This window comes from Rhinatrema bivittatum, chromosome 6 (assembly GCF_901001135.1).
Source record: "Rhinatrema bivittatum chromosome 6, aRhiBiv1.1, whole genome shotgun sequence".
Classification (NCBI taxonomy): Eukaryota; Metazoa; Chordata; class Amphibia; order Gymnophiona; family Rhinatrematidae; genus Rhinatrema; species Rhinatrema bivittatum.
Window position 1 is genome coordinate 218,050,820 of NC_042620.1, and position 26,569 is coordinate 218,077,388.

At 42.2% G+C, this 26,569-nt stretch overlaps 1 protein-coding gene across 8 annotated transcripts in view; it reads right to left on the reverse strand.

The window, feature by feature from the left end:
* Positions 1–26,569, reverse strand: part of RPS6KA6 (ribosomal protein S6 kinase A6) — a 353,752-nt gene that overhangs the window by 47,535 nt on the left and 279,648 nt on the right. For 6 of the 8 annotated variants that reach the window (XM_029606558.1, XM_029606561.1, XM_029606556.1 and 3 more), the window contains 4 exons: positions 25,759–25,884; positions 19,927–20,016; positions 4,693–4,854; positions 1,641–1,802 (listed from right to left, as the gene is read on the reverse strand). In XM_029606558.1, the coding sequence (XP_029462418.1) occupies positions 1,641–1,802; positions 4,693–4,854; positions 19,927–20,016; positions 25,759–25,884 (540 nt within the window). The remainder of the gene's footprint in view (positions 1–1,640; positions 1,803–4,692; positions 4,855–19,926; positions 20,017–25,758; positions 25,885–26,569) is intronic. The other 2 variants (XM_029606562.1, XM_029606560.1) reach the window with 1 other exon arrangement.

Below are 26,569 nucleotides of genomic sequence, written 5' to 3' on the forward strand. Positions count from 1 at the left end.
TTGGCAAAGGCATCGATGGAAACATCAATAACATGGGCGGAGCACTGATGGCGTCAGTGCGAGCGTCCATGGAGGCATGGACCATGCCGATGGAGGCATCGATGGAGGTATGGATGGAATCGATGTGAGCATCGATGGCATCAACAGCGGTCCTGGTGGCAACGGGAACAGTGGACGCCCCTATCCCTCTAGCCCCGAAAAACCCAGTGGAGTATCGCAGAAAGGACACTCGCAGGCAGCGTGGGGCTGGATGAGGGTGATAGACATAGGGAGAAAAAAGGCCGCAAGTCAGTTGGTAAACCAGGGAAACAGTGAGGTGACAGAAACCGATCGAAAAATAGGGCATAGTACTCACCGAGCGTCGATTAAATGTACACGAAGGGAGACCCGTGTAGGGAAAGATTATTTGTGAAGTAAAACTTCAAGTGTTTCCGTGAGGAAAAATTGTGAGAAATCTCTTACGGAGCTCCTGAACGTTAGGCAAACTGTAGCACGGAAAAAAAAAGGGACTGAAGGGAGACTCCTGTGGACACAGGGATCATGAAAAGCTGGGCATGCTCAGTGCACTCAGTGTGCCAGTGTCAGTCAAAGCTTTCTAGAAACTTTGACAGAAAAGTTTTCCGTGATAGGGCTCCTTCCAGTGACATCACCCATATGGGAGGACTAACATCCTGCTATCCTGTGAGGGCCACCAGCTTGCGCCCTAGATCTCCCATCCTGCTTGTCCTGTGAGAAAAAAAAAATGTTCCTATGGAACTACTCATTGTGAAAGTTTCAAAAGGTAATTCTGCTGGGAGCTGCCCTTTGAAAACTGGCTTGCAGGCCTTCAAGTTCCACAGAAAATTAAAATTGCCTTCCCCAAGTACAACTGGCTTTGCATATATACTCGTTCATGTGTGTTGCTGTCTGGGTGTTATACTGTTTAAGGTTGTCACCACAGGTAAACTTGGCCAAAATGACTGCAAAAAAAAAAAAAAAAAAAAAATCAAGCAAGACAATCAGTTCTAAGGAGCCACGCCTGCATGTAGTAATTTTAAAACATGTACTCTTAGTTTGATCCAGTATGGCATATCTTATGTTCTTAGCAGCTTATTACAATACTATAAATATTATATTTATGAGCACTTTACAATAAAATTATTTTTGCCATGGGGCAAGGCTCTTAACTACCATTCTATCATGCCTATATGTAACCGTTGTGATGGTACACCACTAAGCGACGGTTTAGAAAAGCTTTTAAATAAATAAATAAATAAATGTACTGATACTATATCAGAGTTGCAACCAGAGGTAAGTCAATTTGGGCAATCTGACTGAAAAAAATTTGATGTGTTGTAATTATACTATGCACAATCCTTTTCTTTTTTTCTACACACTTTAAGGCTAACCAGAGTGGGAGATCATGAATGCCAAGACTTGTTTATAATACCAACAGCTTTAACTGAAAACATCTGTCTCTTTTAGAATCTTAAAAACACGGATTGCAATAGTAAATGCAGGAGGGGGATGTACAATCTCAACTAATTTTAACAGAAAACAAGGTAAAATGCCATTGGTGCCATATCAAGAAATCACATGACACCTCTTCCTGTGCTAGAATGGATTGCTTAGTTAGGAATTTTAAAACTTTTGAAGAATACCTCAGGTGCTACAAAGTTGGCAGTGTAACAGGGCGTTAAAAGAAGTCCATTCTCGCCTCGAAGTTGTTTTGCAAACCCAAAATCACAAATCCTGATTGAGTCGGCATTGCTAGAGTCATCCATATACAAAATATTACTAGGCTTAAGGTCCCGATGCACTACCTTAAAAATATAAAGAAACAAAAAAAATAAATAAAAATGTCAATAAGCAAGTTATGTCAGACAAAGGTGTCCTTTAAGTGTTGTCTAGTGCAGTGGTTCTCAACCTTTTTTTTTGGCCGGGACACACCTGACAGATGGTTCTCACATGCGTGACACACTGAACATGTGACCGTCACGGGGCAAAATGTAAATATACATGCTGCATCCTCAGGAACCCCCTCAACCCCCAAAAATGGTGCAGAGCAGAACTAGGGCATTACCCTTTCAGCTCACCATATAAAAAAAAAGATATTCTAGATCTGATGACATCTCAGTAAAAGCAAAACAAATTCTCTTTACTGGCAAGCACAATACCCCTCCTTATGAAAAGACAGTAATTTACCACTACAAATATTTAACCAGGCCCTAAACACTAATACACTTCCTATTAGGAAAACAGAGCAAGCCAAGCTGCTATAGATACCCACTTAGAAATAATTGTAAAACTATACTAAGAAATGTTACAAAACAGCTGATGAACAGAACATCCAACAATTAAAAACTCATAAAAATTATTAAAAATTGTCCAAATATCAATAAAATATTTCAAACCAGCAGACACATCACATAATACCCAATAATTAAAATGGCAATCAATCAAGAAAAATAAACTTAAAACGCTGCCTTTACTTACCCTCTCCAGCAACCCTCCTACTCCTTTCCCTTGCAGGCCAAAAGCACTCACCAGAAGCAGCAGTGGCTGCTGAAGTTCTGTCCTCACAGTCCTCTTCCTTAGGGCCCCACAACCAGTCACAACCAGTCTCTGTCTCACACAGACCAGTCACCTCCCTGCCCAGTCTCTCACACATACATACACACACACACACACACACACACCAGTCACCTCCCTGCCCAGTCTCTCACACATACATACACACACACACACACACACACACACCAGTCACCTCCCTGACCAGTCTCTCTCTCTCTCACACACACACCAGTCACCTCCCTGACCAGTCTCTCTCTCACACACACACCAGTAACCTCCCTGACCAGTCTTTGTCTCACACAGACACCAGTCACCTCGGTGACCATTCTCTGTCTCTCCCTCAAACACACACACCCCAGTCATCTCCCTGATCAGTTTCTCTCAATCACACACATGCTCCGTCACCTAGATACAAGCTCACAAATATTCTGTCACTTACACACACACACAGCCACTCATGCACCCATTCTACCACACACACACACAGCCACTCGTGCACCCAGGCACCCATTCTACCACACACACACACAGCCACTCATGCACCCAGGCACCCATTGTACCACACACACAAACACACAGCCACTCGTGCACCCATTGTACCACACACACACACAGAGCCACTCGTGCACCCATTGTACCACACACACAGCCACTCATGCACCCATTGTACCACACACACACAGCCACTCATGCACCCATTGTACCACACACACAAACAGCCACTCATGCACCCATTGTACCACACACACAGCCACTCATGCACCCATTGTACCACACACACAGCCACTCATGCACCCATTGTACCACACACACACAGCCACTCATGCACCCATTGTACCACACACACACAGCCACTCATGCACCCATTGTACCACACACACACACACAGCCACTCATGCACCCATTGTACCACACACACACACACACAGCCACTCATGCACCCATTCTACCACACACAAGCTCTCACTCATGCACCCAGGCATCCATTCTATCACACACACACACAAGCTCTCACTCATGCACCCAGGCACCCATTCTACCACATACACACAAGCTCTCACTCATGCACCCAGGCACCCATTCTACCACATACACACAAGCTCTCACTCATGCACCCAGGCACCCATTCTACCACATACACACAAGCTCTCACTCATGCACCCATTCTACCACATACACACAAGCTCTCACTCATGCACCCATTCTACCACATACACACAAGCTCTCACTCATGCACCCATTCTACCACATACACACAAGCTCTCACTCATGCACCCATTCTACCACATACACACAAGCTCTCACTCATGCACCCATTCTACCACATACACACACAAGCTCTCACTCATGCACCCATTCTACCACATACACACAAGCTCTCACTCATGCACCCATTCTACCACACACACACACACACAAGCTCTCACTCATGCACCCATTCTACCACACACACACACACAAGCTCTCACTCATGCACCCATTCTACCACACACACACAAGCTTACAAGGAGCCTCTTCTCATCCTTTGGCCCAATAAGCCTGACCTCCGGTGGCATGCAACTTCTCTCCAGCAGCCTCCCGTGGTGCGCAGCGTCTCACCATTCTTCGGCCCCGCTGACAGCGGAGCACAGGTCTCTCCACTCTCCAGCCGCCTCCCACGGTGCGCAGCATCTCACTGTTCTTCGGACCCGCCAACGGCGGAGCACAGGTCTTTCCACTCTTTGGCCGCAGGCAGCGGCGCACAGCGTCTCTCCATTCTTCGGCCCCGCCAACGGCGGCGCACAGATCTCTCCACTCTTCAGTCGCTGGCGGCAGCGCCTCTCCATTCTTCGGCCCTGCCGGTGGCGGCGCGCAGGCCTCTCTATTCTTCGGCCCTGCCTGCCTGGCCTCCAGAAGTGGCGCGCAGCGTCTCTCCATTCTTCAGCCCCACCCCTAGGGTGAAGGGAAGCACAAGCGGGGCAGTGGAACACCGGGAGCCGAGACACACCTGCCGGTGCTTGGCAACACACAGGTTGAGAACCGCTGGTCTACTGCACAGTATGTAAGCTATCTGAAGTGATCTGCTTTAAGAAAAAGGTTTGCTTAAAAAAAAAAAAGAGATGCTAACATAAATGGGTTCAGTATCTTGACCTCACTTACCCCTTGACAATGCAAATAATCTACTGTCTTAGTTATTGTATACAGCACTGCACTGGCTTCCCGTTCTGAGAAATATTTCTGTCTGAGAATTCGATCAAGCAGCTCTCCTCCCTTCATCAGTTCAGTAACAAGGTAAACATATCGCCCATCATCATCATAGACCTGTAGAGAATGCAAGCAGAAATACATTCAGCTGAAGACCTCTGAAGGAAACACAGAACAATACCATTTGAGGATTGCATGTATCCAGTGCAGCACAAAATTTACTATATCAAAGTTTTACAATTGTGCAATGGGTGATATCGAATAAGGGGGGGAGGGGGGTGTTGTCATTCAAGTGCCATTATACACAATCTACTATATCACTACTTAAATGCATTTCTATGTTTAAATCTTTTTATTGAAAAATTCTTCCCACACATGCTTAGGAATGAACAATTTAAATATGATTGTATTTGGAAAGTATATCATACTTATCAAGAAAGCATTGCTAATGGGTAATTGTTCTTCATGCATTCAGCCTCATTTTGCTTTACATATGGTTATTGTACCAATGTCTGCCTATGATGATTTTTTTTTTCAAAGCATTTTATTGGGTGGCATGTAAAAAACATCAATAACAAGATACAAAACATGGCAACATGTCTCCCGAGTTTTTCATTTTATGAGCAACTACACTGCCTATGTTGTTTATATACTATTAGACAATTATTCCAATAGGGCAGTCTTTGTCATATGTTTGCCTTGAAAATACATAAGAGTTTAAAAAAAAACTGTTTTCCCTAAAACAGCATAGCATATAATTGTGCCTGTTGTATGCCATATCTAAATCAACATTACAAGACACAAACTGTCATTTCCATTTTTCTGTGCATCTTTATCCCATCCCTCCACCCTCTTATAGAAACAGCTATCCTTATAGGAAATGGAAACCATAAATCATAACATCTAAAGATCATTTTTAGTATCTTAAAAATGTCAAATATTTTGGTAACATCATACATTTTTCATCTGATTCCTCCAGTTCCCTTACTCATCTATCAAATATATTTCTACATGAGCCATACTATAAAGCTTCTAAAGGAAAAATTATTACTTATCTGATGATTTCCTTTCCTTTAGTGAAATGTAGGTCAATCCCAACAAGTGGCTTATGCACCTCTGCCAGCAGAAGGAGATGGAGCAAAAGCTGAGGACAGTATTCCAAAGAATACAGTCGGGCCCAGACATCAGCCCGCCAGTATTCTCTGGAAATGCCAAACTGTGGACAAATCTGATTAAACTCGAACATTAGCAGCAATAGGCAACCAATGATGTTTCTCAACCAACAGGAACATTGAGCTCAGCCAAAAGAAGGCACATATCTAGCAAATTAAGGGCTAGAGAAACCACTTACCAGTTATCAATGAAGAGCAGGGATCATACTCTGTATAGCTTGCACTAAGGTGGCTAACCACAAAATCCAACTCTGGCAGCCGAGAGCGGGTCTGGGATTGACCTAACCTTCACTAAAGGAAAGGAAATTATCAGGAAGTAATAATGTCTCCTTCCTTGGCATTCAGTTAGGTTAATCTCAACAAGTGGGATGTAGCAAAGCTAATCCCAAAAAGGGCAGGAGGTTGCCAGCGGCCCAGTCAAAACTGCCCATGCAAAGGCAGTGTCCTCCCTAGCCCTAACATCCAAGCGGAATGTTTGGAGAAAGTATGCAAAGATGACCATGTCGCCTCTCAGCAAATTTCAGCAGGCGACAACAAACGAAGCTCCACCCATGATACCGCCTGAGGCCTCATGGAATGCAGTCTAATCTGTTTCGGTAAGGCAACCTCAGCAGCCACACAGGTTGACATAATGACCTCCTTAACCCAGCAAACAATCATTGCCCGTGTCACTGGTGCTCCCAGCTTACCTCCCCCATAGAGCACAAACAGGCGATCAGACTGCCGAACAGACTTAGGCATCTCCAAGTACTGCTGTAAATGATGCTTGACATCCAAGGAACGCAAAAGACGGTACTCAACTTCATTTCTGTCTCTGTCCAAGGCAGGCATAGAAATGGACTGATTCAAATTAAAATCCGAAACTACTTTGGGCAAAAAAGAGGTCACAGTCCGAAGTTGAACTGCACCTGGAGTCATACAGAGAACAGGCTCACGGCAGGAAAGAGGCTGCAGCTCAGAGACCAGACATGATGAACAGACTGTTACCAGAAAAAAAGGTAAGAAGTCGTAAAGAAAGAGCACACAGCAGTTGAAAAGTCAGACCTGCCAAGAACTCATGGACCAAGTTAAGATCCCACAAAGGCACCATAAGCCGCAATGGGGAGCGAAGATGTTTAACTCCCCATACGAAACTGGACACGTCTGGATGGGAAGACAAAGGCCCTCCATTGAAACTTCCCCTGTAAAATGCCAGTGCCGCAACTTGAACCTTCAAGGTGTTAATAAGGGTCAAACCTTTAAGCAAGCTGTCCTATTAAAATTCCAAAATTAAAGGAAAATTCACCCTGGGCGGCTAACATAAGCTAGAGAAGTAGAACATTTCTGGGCCCGAAGAAGAGTGGAAATTACAGAAGGCAGATAACCATGCTTCAACAGCTGAGCCCTTTCAATGGCCAAACTGTAAGATAGAACAGACCTGGATCCTCATGCAGAATGGGTAACTGATGTAACAGATCTGTCTGAAACAGTAGCTGGAGGGGACTGCCCACTAGAGGTTTCTGGAGATTGGCGTAACATGGCCTTCGAGCCCAATCCGAAGCCACTAAAAGGATGGTGGCTGGTTTGACTTGCAATCTTCTGTACTAGCCTGCCTATCAAAGGCCAAGGCGGGAACGCATACAGCAGGGTGCCATGTGGTCACTCCTGAACGAGAACATCTATGCCCATCGCTTTTGGATCTCGCCTGTGAGTGAAGAAGCGTGGAACCTTCACATTGTTTAAGTTCGCCAACAGGTCTAGATCCGGTAGGCCCCAGTGGTCCAAGCAGGAACTGAAAGGCCTCATCTACCAGCTCCCATTCTCCTGGGTCCAAACCTTTCCTGCTGAGGAAATTGACTCAGATATTGTCCTTTCTGATGTGAGAGACGGATATGCTTAGATGCATTCATGATATGGGCAGAGCAGCATCTCCTATCTCCTGCGACACCTGTCTTGGTTCCACCCTGATGACTGATGTGAGCCACCGTTGTCGCATTGTCAGACATTATCCAGAATGCCTGAGCCTCAGCCACTCGATGAACCGCAGGCATGCCAACAGAACCTCTCATGCCTCCAATCTGTTGATGTTCCACTGCTTCTCTGCTGCATTCCAGCACCCTTGCACCACCAACTACTGACAGTGAGAACCTCAGCCCCAGAGGCTCGCATTTGTCGTGAGTACCAACCAATCCAGCATCACCAGGGAAACTCCCTTCCTGAGATGGTCAATGTGTAACCACCAGTTCAACTGGGATCTCATCTCTAATGGAAGAAGAAGCTTCACTGCCTAGTTCTGCGACTGCAGATTCCATCAGGAGAGCAAGGTGCGCTGAAAAGAGCGCATATGTGCCCTCTCCCAGTTAACCACTTCTAATGTGGCAGCCTTAAACCCCAGGACCTGTAGATAAGACCACATAGCCGGATGAATAGAGTTCTGCAGGGATCGAATTCACAGCATCAACGTACAGATCCAAGACTCTGGCAAAAACACTCTGCTCTGCCTTGTATCGAATCAAGATACTCCAGGGTCTGAGACGGCTGCAAATTGCTCTTGGCCAGATTCACCACCCAGCCGAGTTCCTGTAACAAGGAAATCACCTTGTGGGAAATGCAAAGTCTCTCTTCCAATGTATTGGCTTGAATCAACCAGTTGTCCAGATAGGGGTGAACTAGAAAGCCCTCCTTATAAAGGGCCACTGCTACCACTTCCATGATCTTGAAAAAGGTCCTGGGCGCTATGGCTAGTCCAAAAGGCAAGACCTGAAACTGGTAATGATGATCCAGGATGGGAAATCAGAGGAACTGCTGATGTTCCTGTGGATGGGAATATGCACATACCACCTCCATCAGATCCAGAAACATGAGATACTCCCCTGCTTGACCCACCATTATGACAGAATGCACCATTTCCATCCTGAAATGTGTGACTCATAGATGTCAGTTGACACCCTTGAGATCTAGTATGGGCCGAAATGACCCTTCCTTCTTGGGCACGACAACATAAATTGAATATCAGCCTATATTTCACTATGATTCAGGAACGGGGACAGCTATTGTAATGATGCTTCAACTTATACCCTTTTCTGAGGGGAGTTTCATGGAGACCATGAAGGCATCCAGAGGAATGCGAATAAATTCTAGAGCATAGCCATTCCAAACTACTTTGAGAACCCATGGATCTGAAGTAATATGGGCCCACCTGTGATAAAACCAGGTAGTCGACCACCTACCTCTCACACCATCTGGTGAGCCTGCAAACCTTCATTGGGATGCCAGAGAGGCCTTATCCTTTTGAGGACCTCAGGGGCGAAAGGACAAATCTGCGGAAGGAATGGGATCTCTGGAAAGAACCACCCCTATAAGACTGAAAATGCCAGTAGTCTTGAGAGCGTCCACTCGCCAAGGAGTCCAATAAAACAAGCTTCTTATTCGCCGGCAAATGCAGGACTTGGGTCTCTCCCCATTTACTTGCCATTTTTTATCCAATTCACTACCATACAAAAGTGAGCCCTTGAAAGGCAGCTTAGTCAGATTGGACTTTGAAATAGTATCAGCAGATCAGCCCTGTAGCAATGTCTGCAATCCCTGGAAGAATTCCACCCAGGCAAAGGAGGCTGGGTCCATTCCCAGGCCCATAGGCCCAAACCTGACATTCTGTGAGCTAGTGTCTTGCGAGGACTCTACCTGCAGACAAATGAAGGGAGAAGACACTCATGCAGTGTCTCCCTTGGTTGCACTCCCCTCAGACAAAGGAGAAGGAACATCATTGACAAAATTGGAAAGACGCAAATCTCTGAGTATCCAGGCAGTGCTGACATGCTTAAAGAAAGCTCCAGCTGAATGGCCCCGATGTGGCAGGCAGCACAGATAGACGCTTATGTTTCTTTGCCATGGTAAGCAAATAGCCCGATGGAGGCTCGCATCTAGTTTTCTCATGCGTACAAGCACGCCTAAAATAGATGCACAAAAAATGTGCATCCAAGCCCACACACCAAAGCTGCTCGTCGTACTGGACACCCAAACCTGCCACCCAGAATTAACACCTAAACTGGGCGCAAAAGATGTGTGTACAGAAGGAAGAATGCCAAACTGCATGCACAAACGAGAATGGGCATGCCGACGACCCGCAGCAAAAAAGCGCGCAGAAGTACCCCGTGGCCTACTGCGCGCCAAAAAAAGAGAAGCCTGGGAGCAGGGTCTAACCAAACGGCTATTCATCCCGCTGTGCCTGCATTCTCGTCTCACCTCACAGAACTCTGCAGACATGCGCAGGACAGCCAAACACTGCGGAAACAGACTCTTCTCCTGCAGTCATCCTGTTGCTGACTTTTTTTTGTAAGTTTTACCTGAGCTCAGTCCTCCCTGGCTGAGAGCAAGAACGAATCCTGGTTACGGGGGGGGGCGGCGCCTAAAGCCTTCATTACCAAGCCTTTCTCAGCCTGCAACCATTAATCTCCTTTCCAACTTTTCTTCTTTTCTCTCTCTCTCTCTTTTTTTTTTCTTAAACTCACAGGCAATCCTCCAAAGGAAAATGCATGTCACCATCCGCTAGAGATGGAGAATACTGGTGGGCTGATGTCGGGGCAGGACCTATATAGCCATGACGTCAGCTTTTGCTCCATCTCCATCTGCTGGCAGAAGTGCATAACCACTCATTGGGATTGACCTACCCAAATGCTAAGGAAACATTTTTGAGGATCAAGAAATTTGTGCTCTTATTTGAGTGGGCTGTGAAAACCCTAAGGTCAATAACCAGCGGGCCAGTGAGCAGGAGAGGTACCAGATATTGAGTTGGCTAAGTAGTCTGCTGAATATATGTGGTTAAAGTTTGGTGTCCTGAAGTTTCCCAGATATCTTTCCAACCAGACGTACCCAGCTAACTTCTGCCAGGTAGCACTGAATTTCAGCCAATCATCAGTTAACATCTAACCCAAATACCACTTTTCACCCAAGTGTGGGTAATTAGTTACCTGGACAAAATATAGATGGGGAGTGGGAAGAAATTCTGAAATTTTGTTTTTTGTCCAGGCAACACCAGAAGTTACCAGGACAAAGCAATTGAATATCAAACTCTTCATTTATTACTTCATGGGGTGCTTTTAGGATGTAAGCACTGATAACAATCATCATTCTAGAGGGCTGCAACAATATTTATTTATTGAGTTTTATATACCGTCATTCGGTTTCGCCATCATAATATATCCTAAATTCCTCCATTTCCTGTTAAGCAGCCAGTATTAATGGCAGAAAACAGCACAATTTACTGCCTGATCTGTAAATACTTTCCAAGTACCTGTAGAATGCAAAATAGGGTACTGCGCATTCTACTATAAAAACATTTTAATAAACCTGATTGCTATCTGTCCATCTCTATGTATCCAAACAGATTAGAAGCACAGAAGATGTGCTGGCAAAAAAAACCAAACCATAAGGACCACTTGGCCCACCTAGTCTGCTCATTGTTGCCTACCTACAGTAGTGTCACGGGTCTTATTTAATCTGAGGTTTTCTGCCCCCTCCTCCATTCAGGTCTCTTTGTATGTATCCAATTTTGATTTGCTTTATTTCAATTTATAGTCCACCTCTACCATAAAGTACTTCTCAAGCATATAACAAATAAGAACAGTCAGAAAATAAAAATAAAAAGTACAATAAACAAACCAAATATAGAAAATTATCATACAAAACAATGAGTTTTCACAATAATGCAATCCATTAAATTACAGGAATATCTTGCAGAATAAAATACACAAAATAAAAACATAATCTACAAGATTTCCTTAATACTTAGTAGAGTTTACTTATTGGATATAACAGCAAAAGGAGAAATTACTACTTACCTAATAACTTCCTTTTCTTTAATAAGGACAGGTGGATCCAGAACCAGTGGGTTATGCACCTCTACCAGCAGATGGAGATGAAGCAAAGCTGACATCATGGTATATATATCCCTGCACAGACATCAGCCTGCCAGTATTCTCTGCAAAAGCCAACTGTAGACAAACTAACAAAACTTTATTAATAAATAACCATTCCAGCACTTAACCAACAGGAAAACACTGAGATCAGATAAAGAGTTTAATAAAACTAGTCTAGGGACTGGAGTAACACTTACCAGTACGCCCTGGAACATGCAGCCATGCAGGACAACAGAGCAACCATCCAGCAGTCAAGGGCAGAAGGTGGATCCAACCTGTCCTTATTAAAGAAAGGGAAATTATCAGGCAAGTAGTAATCTCCTTTCTTGGCATACGGACAGGCAGATCCAGAACTAGCGGGATGTAAAAAGCTACTCCCAAACAGGGCAGGAGGCTGCTCACAGTCCGATCAACACCGCAAGCGCAAAGGCTGTGTCCTCCCAGGCATGCACATTCCTGATGTAATGCCTTGAAAAAAATGTGTAAGGAGGACCACATAGCAGCTTGGCAAATGTCGATAGGAGACAAAAAATTTAATCTCCACCCATTACATTGCCTGAACCCTAGTGGAATGAACCCTAACTTGACCAGGCAATGGCTGCTCAACATCCACTTATGCGGCCGTGACTACCTCCTTAATCCAGCGGGCTATTGTAGCCCGCGACGCTGGCTCACCCTGCTTAATCCCCCCGTGGAGAACAAACAGGTGATCGATCTTCCTGAGAGGTTTAGAAACCTCCAAATACCACAAGATATGCCTCTTGACATCCAAGGGCCGTAACAGATGATATTCCTCCACATCTTTTACTCTGTCCAGAGACAGCAGGGAAACTGACTGACTCACGTGAAAACCTTAAACTGCTTTTGGCAAAAAAGGAACAGTACGCAGATGTATCGCCCACGGAGTCACCCATAGAAGGGCTCCCAGCAAGACAAGACAAGACCTGCAGTTCGGATACTCAAAGCACTGTTTTTAAGGTCAGTAACCTCAAGGAGAGGCTATGCATCAGTAGAAAAATGAGGCCAGTCAAAAAATCCAAAAATAGATTAAGACTCCACAAAGCACCGATAACCACAAGAGGACAAAGATGCTTCACTCCATGTAAGAAACGGGCCACATCTGGATGAGTCAACCAGGGTCCACCATCCACCTGACCTCGGAACAGGCAAGAGCCGCCACCTGTACCTTTAATGAATTAAGGGCCAACCCGTTAATCTATCCTGCAAAACAATTCCAAAATGAGTAGGATCTTAACATGTTGGAGTCATTTTTTGTTACTTTTGCTGAGAATATATTTTGAGGATAGACCATACGGATTCAAACTAGTTTGAAGGCCACAGGCCAACCTCTGAGTGAACTCCTGTTTACTGTCTTGCACTGTGAAATGTTTAAGAACAGGCAAGATTCTGTTCATTTAGTTATTCCATTAAGTCTTTGATGAGAAAGCAAGCAATTAATTTATACTAAAGCCTGAGAGAGAGAGAATTAAGGCCACACAGCTGTGTCTGAAACCTGATAAGAACTCAGGGAGAGGGAATGCTGTTGCTTTCACAAGGAAACGTTTGTAGTGTATAAGGGGAGATAACGCGAAAGAGAGAGGGAGAGAAAGCCCTGGACATGATGGTATGGCTGATCCTTTGGAAATGTAAGCTTTTTATATCTATGTAGCAATTGTTATTATCTACCATTACTTCTTTTATATGATCTGATTTTATTTGTTCTATCCTCCTATTTCTCAAATAAACCTACATTCATACCTGAAACTGGGATGTATTTAATCAAAGTTTGTGTGTGGCCCTTTGTGTTGGGGATAAGCCCCTGGGTTTAAGCCCACAGGTATAATCCTAGTTATTGCATGTGGCCATTTGTGTAGGGGATAAGCCCCCTGGGGTTCAAACCCCCAGGTATAATTTAGTTAATTGTGTGTGTTTATCTGAGATTAGATCCCCAGGTCAGAGCCCCTGAGCAGGATACCAGTGTGCACGGTCTGAACCTGTAACGTAACTGAATGAGGAAGAACCCCTCGATCTTCACACCAAGCCTCAAACACTCGCCAAACCCGCATATATGCTAAGGAAATGGAGAACCTTCTCGCTCGTAGGAAGGTGGCAATCATCACAATAGAATATTCATGCTTCAACAACCGACCCCTTTCAAGGGCCATACCGTAAGACAAAATAAAGTCAGATTTTCATGAAGAACAGGCCCCTGCCACAGCAGATCCCTGTGAACCAGAAACAGGAGGGAAGAGTCCACCTGAAGCCTTCGCAAATCTGCATACCATGGTCTCCTGAGCTCAACTGGTGTCATCACAGAAGCACCATTCCCAAGTGACTCTCGATCGTTCGAATCATCCTTCCCAACATGAGCCATGGGGGAAAGGCACATAGCAGATTCCCTCCGGCCACTCCTGCACAAGGACATCAATTCCCAAGGACTTTTGATCTCTCCTATGACTGAAGAAGCGAGGAACCTTTACATTGTGAGAAGTCACCAGAAGGACCAGAAAACAGAAAGCCTCAGTGATCCAGTACGAGCTGGAACACCTCACTTGACAATTCCCATTCCCCTGCATCCAGGTTTTGACCGCTGAGAAAGTCGGCTCTTATTTTGTCTTTTCCTCCAATGTGGGAGGCTGAGATCTCCTAAAGATGCACTTCCACCCATTTCACAAATTGGGTTATTTCCTGCGACACTAGCTGGCTCTTGGTTCTTTCCCTGCCAATTGATGTAAGCCACCTTTGTCGCATTGTCCAACATTATCCAAACTACTGGACCCTGCAAGCGGTCGCCGAATCACAAGCATGCCAACCGGACCACATGAGCTTCCAGCCGATTGATGCTCCAGAGAGACTTCTGTACTCCAGCACCCTTGAGCTATCAACTCCTGATAGTGAGCTCTCCAACCATGGAGGCTTATATCCATCATGAGTACTAGCCAGCCCAGTGATCTTAGGGAAACCCCCTTTCTTAGATTATCTACTTGTAACCACCACTGCAGCTGTATGCAGGGTTCCATCAAAAGGAGAAGCCGAATCGAATAGTCCTGAGAGTGTGGGCTCAAATGAACTAGCAGCATGCACTGAAGGGGGCGCATATGCGCCCTTGCCCATGGCAACACCTCCAGGATTGCCACCATCAATCTGAGTATCTGTAGATAAGACCATACTGTTGGGTGCATAGTGTTCATGAATAGACGCACCTGCGCCATCAGCTTCTTAATACAGCCTTCTGGCAGAACACCATGCCCCGCTTCACATTGAACTGATCACCAAGATACTTTAAGGACTGGGATGGCCAAAAATTGCTCTTGGCTAGGTTCACCACCCAACATAGCTCCTGCAATAAGGAAATCACCTTGCGCAAGACCCTAAAGCTTTCTTCTAGACTCTTGGTCTGAATTAGACAATCGTCTAAGTGTGGGTGAACCAGAATCCCATCCTTTCAACTCTGCCACCACCACCACCATAACCTTGGAAAAGGTTCTGGGCGCAGTGGCCAAATCAAATGGCAGTGCTTGCAACTGATAATGTCGTCCAAAAACTGCAAAACGCAGAAATTGTTGATGTTCAAGCCAAATGGGAATATGATGATATGCCTCTGACAAGTCCAGAGATGTCAGAAACTCTTCTGACTGAACTGCCATTATTTCTGAGCATAAGGCTTCTACACAAAAACGTGTCACCGCAAATAACTGTTGATCCCCTTGAGATCTAGGATGAGGCGAAAAGAGCCCACCTTCTTGGGCACAACGAAATAAATGGAATATCAGCCAGCATTTTCTTGTGACATGGCACTGGAACTACAGCCCGTAGGCTGAGAAGCCTTGACAATTTACACACCACAGACTGTCTTCTGCGGAGTTGCAAATAGACACCATGAAAACATCCTGGTAAACACAGCAAATCTCCAGGGCATAGCCATCTCTTATTACCTCCAGAACCCACTGGTCTGACATGATTTCGACCCACCCCTGGGGTGGGTTGGCACACCTTCACTGGGCTCCACTACCTGAGCCTGCACCCTGTCTGGGCTGCCTAGGATGAAAGGACTGAGACCTACCCAAAGGTCGAGCCCTCTGAAAAGTCGCTTCTCTGTAGGGTTGAAAACGTTGAAACCCCTAGTATGACCTCTAGTAACAGAGGGTGGGACTCAACCCACTTATTGGCCATATATTTTTTTTTTCAGTTCGCTCCCAAACCAGAGTGAACATTCAAAGGGAAATTTTGTGGGGGGACACGTGATGGCGCGACGCTGAGCAGTCGCTAGTCTCTTGCCCTCCCTGCCATGATCTTTTTTACGACCCAAATCTTCATATTTTCACGGCCCGATCCTCCAAAATCATGGTGGAGAAAGCATCTAAAAAATCCCTGCCCATGTTGTGGGGGGAGCAGATGGTCCCCGCTAAGCCGACATACTGAAAAACAGAATTGGAGAGAGTGGCCTGCAATAAGGAGCCTGTCTCTGACTAGGATAACATTTTGGACGGCCTCCTCTCTGGGGACATCGCGGAAACAGTCAGAGCAGCTTTCAGCCAGCTCGGAGACAAGATCCACTCCAGTCTTAATGCTAAACTGGAGTCGGTGGTAGATAAGGTGTCCCAGATGGTGTCCACGGTGGGGAAAACTATGACTCGTCTGGGCTCCCTCACTGAACGAGTTGAAGAGCTGGAGATGTCGCTTACAACCATGAGCCAGAGACTGGAGGTGCCGGAAAAAGGGCATAAACAAGTCCCTGAAAAACAGGAGCAGGCGCAATAATCTGCACATTATAGGAGTGCCAGAGCGGTCTGGCCCTGTGGGCTTTTTCTCTCAATGGTTACCCACTATTCTTAATTTGGGCTTTGAAGGAGGTAAAATAAAACTGGATCGAGCTCCGTTCTGAAGGAGACTGATTGCCCACATGCTGTGATTGTGTGGGTGCACAATTTTCACTGCTTAGTGTTCATAATTTTCCAAATGATTTTAACAATTTATTTTTTCCAGATTATAATTTTCAACCCTGTATCTTCATAAATTTAAGCTCAGTATACCAAGGAATTCTTACTTTTTCACAACTTTTAACAGAAGCAATTGTAGTAAGGGCTGTATCTCAAAATTCCAAATTTTTGCTGTTTAATCAGTTGACTTCTTACTTCAGAGGGCAGATCACCCAAGATTATTGTTAAATTAGAGGGAATCAATCTCCTAGAACAGAAAGTTTGCACAAGCACTAAAAGTGATTTAGAAGAATTCAAAGGACCCCTTAAAATAGATGAAATTAACCAATGATCTCACCAATGTACTTGAGTAACCAATAAATCCAAAACAGATAAAGCAACTTGGGAATCATTTAAAAGAATTAATCTAAAACCTCCCATCTGTATGTATGGATTCAGCAATATTTAAAATGAAAATTAGACAGTGCTCAGAAAGCCAGAGGAGAAGCTGTCAAAGTGAATCTAAGAGCAAATTAAGATTACCTAAAATAATAAAGGTAAGGATGTTACATAACCAATTCAATAATCCTATTCAAATGATGCTCTACATGCAGCACAGTAAACAAGCAAAAAGAAAAGTTGGTTAGAACTTCCTAGACTAATTAGAATACATTCAAAACTAAAAGGATAGGAAAAATCAATTTAATAGCATAAAGTTTCACTCAAGCATAATTGACTATTCCTTTTTCATACGACCAAGCCCATAAGGAGAAATATGGACAGACTTGAGAACTAACACTATCCATCTCCATAAGCCAAGTTTCTGCAATAAACAACAAATCCAGTTGTTTGTCAATACTTAGGTCATATAACAAATTAACTTTCCCTTTGACAAAACAAATATTAATCAAATTAACATTCAAAGTGACTTGAATATTGGCTTTAGGGAAAAATGTGGAACTTGCAACCTGCATTAAACAATGCTCATTTATATAAGAAACTTGTGAAAATGTCTTCCTTAAACAGGCATAGTGGCTCCTACTCATTATGGTATTAACACTAAATCTGGCATGGTTGTCACTAAAAATTTCTGACAGAAACTGAAACACACACAAAAACAGAATTTAACCAATCCAATAATAGAGTAGAATAAAACCCTGCCATAGCCTGACAGGCTGGGTTCATGGAGCACCCCTGTAGAAGTGGTACAGGAGCGCAGGGAAGGACTGGATTTGGTCTTTTGCCTAACCAGCCCACTTTCCCACAAGTTGAGCCTTGGGTTCTGGGGACCGGTAGGACTGGCCTCCTGCAGAACATCATGTCTGGGAGCTGTGTATAGGCTGGGAGCTTGGTCCAGGTACTCATAAGTAAGGCTGGTACAGAGGACAGACAGGGGCTGAACCAAGGACAAGGGACTGAACTGGACAGGGCATAACAAGGACAAGGGACTGAACTGGACAGGACTGGACTGGTCTAGAACAGGACTAGGACATGCAACAGTAAACAAGAAAGCCTGACAGGGCATGAGACAGGGCTAGGTAAGCCTATTAGGCTCAAAGGCTACAAGGCAGGACAGGTAGGCCCAGAAAGCAAGGAAGCCTGGAAGGCTACAGAGCAAGGCAGGAAGCCAAGGTAGGCCGCAAGGCAAGCCACAAGGCCTGGGTAGGCCGCAAGGCAAGCCAGGTCAGGTCAGAGAGCAAAGGTGACTCAATGAAGAAGCACTGAGGGACTGGACGGGCTGTGTTAAGTAGGTCTGGGGCTGAGGTATCAGGTGATCATGCGAGGAGGTAACTTACAAGCTGAGAGAAGGGCTCACTCAGGACCCCTGGTGGAGGGGAGGCTACACAGCAGGAAGAACCATAACAAGTACTCATACAAAAATCACAATAAATGAAAACAAAATAAACAAATTATAAAATAAATCCAATACTCAAGTTCCAAAAGAAAGTCCTGGAAAATACCCATAAAGGGGATGGCAGAGGGGCCAGCTCTTTTACTGTTGCTGTCTCACTGCCTGTGGCATCCTGCCTTCTGATGGCCCTTCAATCTCATGGAAGCCCCACAATTTAAGTCGTCGGGAAAGGGGGCAGGGTCAACAGCCAGATGCACTGCCAGAATGGCAGGGAGAAGCATAAGGTAAAAACAAGCAGTGGGGACCAAAACACCAACCCTGCAGCAGTGACAGTTCACAAGCAGGCAACTACATCAGGAACAAGTAGCTCCAGTCCTGGAGTGCCACAAACACGTCTGGTTTTTCAGGAAATCCATAATGATTATGTATGAAACATTTGCATGCACTGCTGCTACTGTATGCAAATATATCTCATGCATATTCCTTGTGGATATTCTGAAAACCAGAAAGGTTTATGGCATTCCAGGACTGAAGTTGCCTAACCCTGGGCTAGAACTTCAGCCACTTTTTGCCAGCCTTTTAATCTCCCAGAAGCCCTGAGACTGATGATATTGGGCAAGGGTGTACGGCCAATGGCCTAATACACAGCTGGAACAGCAGGGAGGAAGACAGACGGGTGTCAGTCACAGTCGCCTAAGAACACTGGAGCAATATCTTACTGAAATCTTGGATTTCGGTAAGAATACTTGAATTCTTCTATAACTTCTGCTGGGAATCTGTTTCAAGTGTCTACCAAACTCAGTGAAAAAATACTCACTTTATTTTTGAGACTCCCTTCCTTCAGCTTCAAATGACGACCATTTGTCCTTGAATTTTTCATTTTATGGAAAATGTTTACTTCTAGTGCTGTACTGAAGCATATTTGAATTTTTGTACCATATCTCTCTTCTCTTTTCTAAAGAGTACACCTTTAGCTTTGTCAGTCTGTAAATTCAGAACTTTTCTCTTATTAAGTCCCTATGAGTGATCAGCAAGCAACCGGCATGTACATTAAAATAAAACAGCTGCATAAACAAACTTCAATCCCATGGATCTTTATGGAAATGTTTTGGGAACAAGAACTGCACAGCACTGTACAGTAAACACTAAAGATACATTTGTTTCAACAGGCACTGTTTCAATGCCTAGAAAGCCTTTAGTACATAATAGGTGGATATACTGTGCTTTAGATTAAAAAAAAGCCTCAAGTGCATCTTAAACGAAGCTTAAAACAATGTAAATTGTCAGAATATTATTATGCCTGTTACAGTATGATTATATTGTGCCTGAATATAATTTAAAATACCTACATCTTTTAATGTGATAATATTAGGGTGCTGTCCATAGCGCATCAAAATCTCAATTTCTTCTGAGGGATCTCGCTTACTTTTGTCAATGATCTGCGGAGAGGGGAAATATTTTTGGGAAGAGAAAAATACATTTTTATTTGTTTCATATTCGCAACAGGAAAATCTCAAAACAAATATTCACCATTCTGTCAACAATTTCAAAAAAATACAAATAAATTCCTTAAAGTTTCACTGGCTCCAGTGACTTTCTATACTTTTGTATTCATCTTACCCTGTGCACTAGCTTTATCCTGTGGTACATGTATTATTGAATAGATGTAAGTACACAAAAAAATAAAAAAAAGACTGTAGAGACATTTGACTCCTGGTGCTTCAGTATAGAGCAGTGCTTCTCAACCCAGTCCTTGGGGCACACCTAACCAGTCAGGTTTTCAGGATATGATATTTGTTCTATTTGTCTTCCTAAGTTTGTTTTAATTATGCTTGTATGATTGTGAACCGCCTAGACGGACATGTAAATGCCTTAATGTGCGGCATATAAAAACTTTTAAATAAATAAATAAATAAATAAAATATGCACAACGAATATACATGAGATAGATATGCATACAACAGAAGCAGTGCATGCAAATCTATCTCATATATATTCAAACCTGATTAGCTAGGTGTGCCTTGAGGACTTGGTTGAGAAGCACTAGTGCAGAGAAACAGCAAGAAAATTCTCAGAAACAAGCAAGCTTTGGACTCCGAGGCAAAGGACGTACCCACATTCACTGGATCTTGGCTTACAAAATGTATTGTGAATGTTTCTTAGCCCACCTGGTTCTTGTGTCCATGAAACAGATACTGTCTGTAGGCAGTCTCCCAGAGCTCAGAAAGACTTAGGGTGGAGGATGGGATTGTGTGGCTGATTTGTCCTGCTATCTATGGCAGGGGTGGTCAACTTCAGTCCTCAAGAGCCAAAAACAGGCCTGATTTTCAGGATAGCCACAATGAATATGCAATATCTCATGCATATTCATTGTGACTTTACTGAAAACCAGGCCCGTTTTGTGACTCTTGAGGACTGGAGTTGGTCAAGTTGGTTCTCCTGGTCTACGCTTTTTCCATGGACAAGTGGGGCAAATATCAACCACACAAGTGGGAGCTTCCAAACTAAGAGCTGAATAAAAACAACCAGTATGCTTATATTTTACATAAGATACATCTCAAAATGCCAGAGGCTGGAGAGAGAGTTGAAAGAATTTTTTTTTTTTTTTTTTACTATAAGCTGCTTAGAGAACTGGATAGTGTGGCCTATATATATTTTAATAAGATCTTTAAAATTGCCTGTCCAAAACTGCCTTCTTGACACAAAGCATTTACTAGGTAGTAATGAGCAGTAAAAGTATGGATGGAAGATCAAGTGGCAGCCTTACATAATTTTTTGGTGCATGATTTGTAACATCCACAATTGACTATATATATTTTTTTCTATAGTTTAGGGTGCTGAAAATCATCCTAAACAGTTATTTAAAATAGTAAATAAACTACTCAATCTTCCCTTTCTTCTTTTGAAAATATTGATATCAGCAAATGATTTTGCTTCATTTTTCTTAGAGAATGTGGAGAACATTTGTGTTTCATTTTCTACTATTAGTTCTGTTGCTTCTCAGTTTGTTTCATTTTATCAGATTAATATGGGTGCTTTTTTTTTCTTTTAAAATCTCTTCATCTCACTACAGCAATCTCAGATCCTTTTCCTTCAGTTACTCTTGGAGCCTTCCCTTTCTCTTTTTGAGCCTATTTCTTGTAGCCTAATGTGCTAAAGATTGCAAGAGTTAAACCAATTTAAAAAAAAAGAATCTTTAGACCCAAATGCCTTGGTCAACTACAGACCACTTTCTAATTTACCAATAATGTCAAAAGACAGCCTTGTAAATGATTGTAAATAACCCTACTGCTCTGTACATAAGTTACCTTTATATTCAACTGCTTTTGTCTCATACATATTTCAATTAGGCATTTAGACATGTATTCTGTTAATTGCTTCATATGTACCTGTTCTCTTGTTATTTGTCAAGCGCATATTATGTGCATTTTCACATTTACTGTAAACCAATGTGATATCGCTGATGAATGTCGGGTATATAAAAACCCATAAATAAATAACCCCCTTAATGACTTTGTTCAAAAGACAAATGTTTTACATCCCAATCAATCTGGTTTTCGTACTAATCATAGTACAGAATCTACATTGCTGTCATTAACAAATGAGACTTCACTCTGATATGGATGCTGCTGCTATTACTGTCTTTTTAGACGTGTGCCATTTTTGACACTATTAATCATTCTTTATTTCTAAACCAACTGATTGAAATCGGTATTGTGGATGGTGTTCTTAATTGGTTCATATCCTATCTCACAGATCGGACATTTCAAGTACACTGGGCTAATGAGAAATCAAGTATTAGGAACATGCCACCAAGACTTCCACAGGGTTCTATTCTTTCTCCATTATTATTTAATGTCTTCATTTCACCTTTGGCTACTCTGATTCAAGACCATGGTTGTTGGCCATCATTTTATGCAGATGATATTCAGATCACATTATTTATTAAAACTCGTTCTAAATTTGCCATTGACATTCTAAATTCCTGTTTGGATTCTGTTGCTCTTTGGCTAACAAATCATGTACAAGTAAACCCAGCTAAATCTGAAGCACTTTGGTTTAACCTTAGAATTACTTCTCCATTGATTCCAGTGATGGCTGGACTTAATATTCCATTGAAAGATACTATATGTACCCTGGGTGTTTTAGACTCACATCTTACTATGGCATCTCAAATTTCATCTGTTATTCCGAAGGTGTTTTTCTATCTTAGATTTATCCATCGTTTATGGCCTTTTTTGGAATTACATGATTTACAACCTTTGGTGCATGATTTGTAACATCCACAATTGACTATTGTAAATATTTACTGTCAGGAGTGCAAAATTATCAGCTTAAAAGTTTACAACTGCTTCAAAACACCTTGGCTAGATTGAGGTATGGACTCAAGAGATATGATCACATTACTCCTATTTTATCAGACTTACATTGGCTTCCAATCATTTATCATATTAAATACAAACTTTTATGTCTCACTTTTCATACACTATATACAGGTTCTCCATCATACATAAGGAAATAGCAATTTAGTGAGGTAACTATATGCTCTCTTCCTACTTCCCAGAAAGGTTTGTTAGCTGTATCTTCGTCATCTGTGATTCATCCCAATTGCATCCTGAATCCAATATAAGACCCTCTCTATCATACATAAGGCTCTTCACAATCCTGAGATGAATTGGTTCAATGACTCACTGATACTCCACAAGTCAACTAAACCAACTAGAAACCAATACCTCGCTACCATTCGTACACCCTCCCCCAAAAACACCAACCTGGCATCCATAAGAGCATGTGCGCTCCCCATAGCTGGCCCCGCCTTATGGAACACATTGCCAGTAGATCTACGCCAGGAGGACTGCCAAAAAATGTTCAAGCAAAAACTAAAGACGTGGCTGTTCACACAAGCTTACACCTAACACTACCAGTCTAGTCACCTTACACCTCAGGTACCCAAATCCCCCTCTAGGTCCTTCCTCCTTCTGATGTCTAATTCTTGAGGCATTCTCTATATCCTTGATACATATTCAATATCCCCATACATACCTTTGATACTATATCCTTGATACATGTTCAATATTCCCAAATTCCTACCTGATCCCACCTCATCTCTAAGCGTCTCTGTGTACCCCTACCTCTCCTTACTCCTTCCCACTCATCTTCAACCCACTTCTGTAACTAATCCACATTCTCTACTGTAACTGTTAATAATATTCCCCTCAGTGTAATGTAAGCATCCTTGCAAGTAATTGATAACCTTCCCCTTAGTATACTTGAAGCAATCTTTGTTAGTAATTTTAGTGCTGTGTATATAGTTCCCTTACATTTACTCTCCACTTCTCTATCACCTCATATATTCATATATCCATATATAATTAATCTGACTGAAGGTTTCCTTGAACCCTTGTATTTCCATATATAGTTAACTTGAACCTGCATATATCCATGTATAGTTAATCTTTTCTGACATATATATTGTTCATGGCATTGCATATATTTGTTCTCCTGTTTCTTGTCAAACGCAACTTAAGCGTAGTTTATTGTTTACTGTTAACAGATGTGATATCATTGATGAATGTCGGTATATAAAACCATTAAATAAATAAATAAATACATAAATCTTGACTCAACTAGAGACTCTTCTTTTAGCTATCAGGCTCCATTGCTGTGGAACATGTTACCATTTGACCTTTGGGTTGAAGTTAACTTTGCAAAGTTTAAGAAAGTAGTTAAAACCTTGTTCTTCACAAAGGCATTTACCATCACCTAACAACAATGTAACTGGTCGTTTTATTTCTATTAGTTTTGTTATTTAAGTAATGATTGAGTTTTGTTTTAATTAGAATTGTATTATGCTTTATTGTAATTTTTCCCCCCTTTGTTTAATTGCACAATTTTTTTTTCCTTTTATGTTTTATTGTATCCTGCTCCGTTAATGCAGTTTACAGGTGGTATATAAAACAAATAAATTTAACAAATACAAAATATGAGGTATTAAAAAGAATGATACAAATCTGGTACCAGAGTGTGAACAGGAAAATACTCAAAGTATCTGCCATATTTCTGCATATGTAATATGTTCATTAAGGGGTAATTTTATAACATTACACCTAAATAAAACAACAAATCCATGCATAAGTTACACTAATTTTCAAAGCAGATTTACTTGCACTGGTCCTCTCTGAAAGTTATCCCACCAAATGTACCCTTATACCTGCTATTCGGTGCACATACAAGTTTTTGGAAAGATATATGTACATATGTTTGAATTTTCACAAGGATGCACATTAAGTGCAAACCCTTCCCCCATCTCTGCCCCTAGGAACCACCTCTGCTCAGTGCAGGCAAACTTATGCACATACATGATACATGTGAATAGATTTACCTGCATATTAAGCAGGACATTTTGTAAAAGCCCATTTCTATGTATAAACACCGTTACTTGCAGAAGTCCCTTTGAAAAGTACTCTCCCTGTGTGTGATGTTTGGTACCTAGAGAAAAGTCTAAAGAATAAGCTTAAAAATCAATTAACAACCATTAGAAAACCAAAGTATAGCAGGTCCTATAAAAGAAAACTGAAGAGGAGAATGAGAAACAAACTTTAGAAATATAGTAAGGAAAGAAATATTAACCATATGACAAATGTTATCTTAATTCATGCAACTAAATTCACTTCTATTCTCTCTACCAAATACTCCCATGTATTATAACAGTGCCATGATGACCTACTCAGTACACAACAATGAACCCCTGCAATAAGTATTTGTATTAAACAAGGTTACACTGTATCACCACAAGGTTATACTGTATCACCACTATAGCACATTGCAAAGACTCCCTTTATGATAGATTTCAATAGCACACAACTTGGGTATTCTGAACATAACAGGGAGAATTTCTCAATAGCATATTTTGAGCTTTAGTTTATGTTGTTAATTATGCTATTGATAAAATCTATTTTCATAATTGAAAACCATTTGTCTTTCGCAACAGGTTAACCTTTTCTAATCATCAAAGGCTTAATATATTCCCTTCCCTTTAATTTATCTGTCTTTTTAAGCCAGCTACACTGAAATAGTCCTTTAAGTCCAGGGCTTTCTGGGTGTCTAGTTCTGTTTCTACAACTGATTACTAACATAAGTGAAGACATGCAGACAGACCAAATGGTGTTACTAACATTTACCTTCACAGCAAACTCTATGTTTGTACCTATGTGTACACATCGCTTGCAAACCGAGTAGGAGCCAACACCAATATCCTCCTTCAGTTCATACACGTCAGTAAATCGCGCACTGTTTCCATGAAGCTGCTTTTAAAAAAATAAAATATTAAGAAAATAGAATAATCAGAAAAAACATCCTCCACATCTTTATTCAACATCTAAACAAAGATATTCAAAAAGACACTTTTGGGGTGTTGAGTACCTACTTCTTTATCCAGTCTTTACTACTTAAGGAAACAAGATTAAGGACATGATTCATTATACTTTTTACCACAGACACGGAATGGGAGGAAAAGCAGTTAGTGAATCTTGTCCTAAGAAAACTTAAAGCCTTTGCTTTTAATACTTCCTTCCATTGCATGCATAAAATTGTGCGTACAAAATTTATCTGGACAAAAAGTTCATCAATTGGGGTGTTTTGGATGTGGAGCTAAACTTTAGCCAGTGAGCACACATTAAATGATCTCTGTCTAAAGTTACATGCACAAGCCTGATCAGAAAAAAAAAATCTGTTGTAATTTTTTTCAGAGTATATTCAGCAGGAAACATATGTGCATAAGTCCTGCATGTAAAGTTTCTTTGGATAAATTTGACACTCACCACAGATTGACCTATAATTCTTCTACAATGAAAGCACAGTATAAATCCATAAAATATTTGTCTCACAAAGAGGTATCAAAAATATCAATTAAAACTAACTTTATGATAGATGTTTTAGACTTTGGATAAGTCAAGAATCATAAGTATATTAATGAATCTATTTCAGACAAAT